This window comes from Sinocyclocheilus anshuiensis, unplaced genomic scaffold (genome assembly GCF_001515605.1).
Source record: "Sinocyclocheilus anshuiensis isolate Anshui unplaced genomic scaffold, SAMN03320099.WGS_v1.1 scaffold257, whole genome shotgun sequence".
Classification (NCBI taxonomy): Eukaryota; Metazoa; Chordata; class Actinopteri; order Cypriniformes; family Cyprinidae; genus Sinocyclocheilus; species Sinocyclocheilus anshuiensis.
Window position 1 is genome coordinate 1,195,259 of NW_015539889.1, and position 3,323 is coordinate 1,198,581.

A 3,323-nucleotide genomic window follows, 5' to 3' on the forward strand; every position below is an offset into this window, starting at 1 on the left:
TAACATGGTGTGGTATATGGGCAACTCTGGTAACGCTGCCCTCTCATTCATTGATCTGCTAACCGCTATGTTATGCTCACGTGTTCTGATAATAATAGCTTTCTAGGACTAAACATTATTTGGATAATTTAAAATAAATAAAAAAAATTTAAATATCTTAACCCTACTGTTAGACCTACCTGAAAAACTAAAAAGCAATTTATTTAATTCGAAGGCCTGTCGTTATTTTTTATTTGTGCTATCATTATTAATTTCTTTATTTGTTCTTATTTTATTACTCACCCCTTTATTTTATAATTCAAAGTTTGAATTGAATCTCGTGCTACTGCACCAAAATTACCCCACTGTAAAATTAAAAAAACACTGAGTGAGCAAAAATTTGTGAGATAGCTAGTTATAATGGTAATTAAATAATGTTTACTTATGTATAAAAGCCTACATTAAAATCTGTCATATAAATTGGTCTCTTCAATAGAAATTAGCCTACTGATTGCCACCATTGATGGACAATTTTTTTAAATAATATTAAAAATATCTGTATGACATTATATTCTGCAGTTCTTCCCTCTTGTACCGAATATTTATACTTTTCAAATGATCATATCGAAGTTAGAAATTCAAATATTGTGACAATTTATTTTGTAGGGTGCCACAAGTTTGTTAAAATTTCCAAAGGGTGCCACGACTAAAAAAAGTTTGGGAAACCCTGCTCTAGATGACAGGAACCATTTTGTTAAATTGAGGCAGACAAGATGACGGCTTTAGAACTGTCACTGGTAACCAACTGCAGTGTCTCTCGGACTCTCCAATGAAGAGTTTCATTTCCTAATAGAGAGAGCCCCGGCCTCAGCCTGAAGACGTTTCAAAAGCCTGCCAGGCGTAATATGATAGAAAGCACTTAGCCTGACAGTGGTCCACCTGCTGATGCACACAAATGAGAATTCCAGCGTGCTGCTAAAACCAACTGGTCACAAAAGCACGTCCTAAGAGCAACTTCCATTTAATGTCACAGAATAATTTAAGGCGTGATAGCAGAGCAGGTCGACGCAATGAGGAATCTGTAATGAATCCAAAATTGATTCATAATGGTATAATTTAATTTTGAGTAAATCTAATATAATGTTGCAGAGAGCTGCCACAAATCGCTCAATAAAATCAACTCCTGGCATACAGTATATTTTTCTTGTGTGTGTATCTCAAACTGGGGACTTCTAGAGAAATGAATGTACAATATCCCTTAGTTTTTGTTTTTTGACTTTGAAATTGAGAAGAAATCAATTCCCTTCCAATTCCAACTTGTGGGCACCAATTAAAATGGTTTAAACGAATAGTTCACCCAACAATGAAAATTCTGTCATTCCAAAACTGTATAATTGTCTTTCTTCTGTGGAACACAAAATGAGAAATGTTCTTTTCCATATAATAAAACTGAATGGATTTGGAATGAGTGTGAGCAAATGATGACAAAATGTATTTTTGGGTAAGCTATTCCTTTGAAAATTTTATGTGCAAACAAGCATTGCATAAAAGACCCTTAAGAAATGATGGAAAAATGGAAAATATTACCCAATCTCAAAATTTCTTACCAAAACTATCACAAAAAATGCAACATACGAGTTAAATAGTTCAAATCAATGAACTACGAAAACTATCCTGAGTCAATTTCAGTCCAAACTACCAAACCATTAGATCCCTGACCAGAACATTATATATTAATTCTAAGTGTTTGCATTAGGTAACAGAACAGCGTCTTTGACAAGGTCCAAGATCAGGAGAGTTTAAATGGCACTGAACGTGGCCCCTGATGACACAGATTTGCTCATCATGAGCGGGACATGTGAGGGTCCCACACCTTCTACAGCCTCTTCACCAATCAAGCCCTGTCTGTGCAGATTCAAGATGGAATCAGCAATAATGCGAGCAGTTTTCTTCTGGTAGCCCCCTGACGTAACCATAAGGATGGGGATTCCTCGTCGCTGGGCTGCCCTGAAGATGATCTCATCTCTCTTTACAATACCCTGAAAGAGGGGTGAGAATATTTTACCACAGAGTTTAATATGGCTTCATATGTAATGAGTCAGTTTAGCAAAGTACAAATCTGAATTTTTTTTTTTTTTAAATAACCTGGCATAGTTATTATGTGAGAAGTTGCAAATGAATTGGTCCAAATAGCTAAGCTAATGCATTTGGTCTCTTTCTTCAGAGTTAAGTAAAATAAGGTTGACTGGCCTATTCTCCACCTTGAAAATTAGTTTAGAGAAGTTCATGGAGACGAATCCTGCCCAGACACATTTCTCATCCCACTGGTAAGTTTTTTTAAGCATAAAAAAAATTTTTTTTTGCTTAAAACAAGAAAAAAAGTCAATGGGGTAAGAAAAAAATAAAGATACTTTCTCTTGTTATGCACATTGTTTCTCAAGTAAATATATATTGTTTTAAAGATTATTACATTGTTAAGATGCTTTGATTAAGAAAATGCTTTTTGCAGATTAAAAAAAAAAAACATAAATATGCAATTTTAAAAATTCAATAATGTGCAAGTGCAATACAAAACCTACATAAACTTGCTGATAGCATTTGATTTGAGACGTAGCAGGTCACAGTGGCACAGGGTAACCTCATGTGCAGGCATATCCAACACTGTCACATTAATACACTATATGATATATGATTTTAATAAAAGTCCTTCTTCTAATCTCCCTCCAAATCTTCAAAATGAAGATGTTCCTCAACACTACTGCCCATTCATCCTGTAAAGCAGGCCTGAATAATTGATACAGAAGTTTATTGACCAGGCTAGACAACCCTGCCGAGTTGAAGCAGTGCGTTTCGGATCTGATATGGTGGACTGAAAGGAAGAATGAGTGACAGCTGTACCTGTGGGGATATAGCCAGACCTCCGAGAGGGTCTCCATCAAGAACGTCCGTGCCTGCATTGTATATGATGATGTCGGGCCGTACTTCATTCAGCGCCCCTTCTGAATGGAGCTCCACCTTCTGTAGATACTCCATGTCTTCTGTGCCCCAGTCTAGCTCCACTTTTCGTTTAATCGCCCCTGAAGTCAGAAATGAAGGCCAAATTAGGCTTTCATCACCTTAAACTGTTGATCTAAGTATTATTTATGTCAGTGGTTCTCAACTGGTTCGGCCATGGTACCCATATTTTCCCATGGTCATCGAGCCGCAACCCACTTTTTTTTTTAGGATATATACACTGACTGCCTTTCAATAGTTTGAGATCAGTAAGATTTTTATTACTTTTTAAAGGGTTAGTTCACCCAAAAAGGAAAATTCTGTCATTAATTACTCACCCTCGTGTTGTT

General features: G+C 36.1%; 1 protein-coding gene across 2 annotated transcripts; it reads right to left on the bottom strand.

Annotated features, from left to right (window-relative positions):
- Positions 1 to 683: 683 nt before the first annotated feature.
- LOC107685648 (histone deacetylase 11-like) lies at positions 684 to 3,163 on the bottom strand. 2 transcript variants are annotated; one of them, XM_016482309.1, is made up of 3 exons: positions 3,141 to 3,163; positions 2,878 to 3,056; positions 684 to 2,018 (listed from the first exon to the last, which is right to left on the bottom strand). In XM_016482309.1, the coding sequence occupies exons 2-3, from the start codon at positions 3,010 to 3,012 to the stop codon at positions 1,779 to 1,781; spliced, it is 375 nt and encodes a 124-aa protein (XP_016337795.1). In that variant the 5' UTR covers positions 3,013 to 3,056; positions 3,141 to 3,163; the 3' UTR covers positions 684 to 1,778. The 2 variants fall into 2 exon arrangements, with proteins under 2 accessions (XP_016337795.1, XP_016337794.1); XM_016482308.1 differs by having other exon boundaries at positions 3,158 to 3,162.
- Positions 3,164 to 3,323: the final 160 nt, after the last annotated feature.

Coding starts and splice junctions, on each gene's coding strand:
- LOC107685648 (XM_016482308.1), bottom strand. Junction 2,019..2,877: donor GTCTGGCTATATCCCCACAG/GTACAGCTGTCA, acceptor CCCCTCTTTCAG/GGTATTGTAAAGAGAGATGA.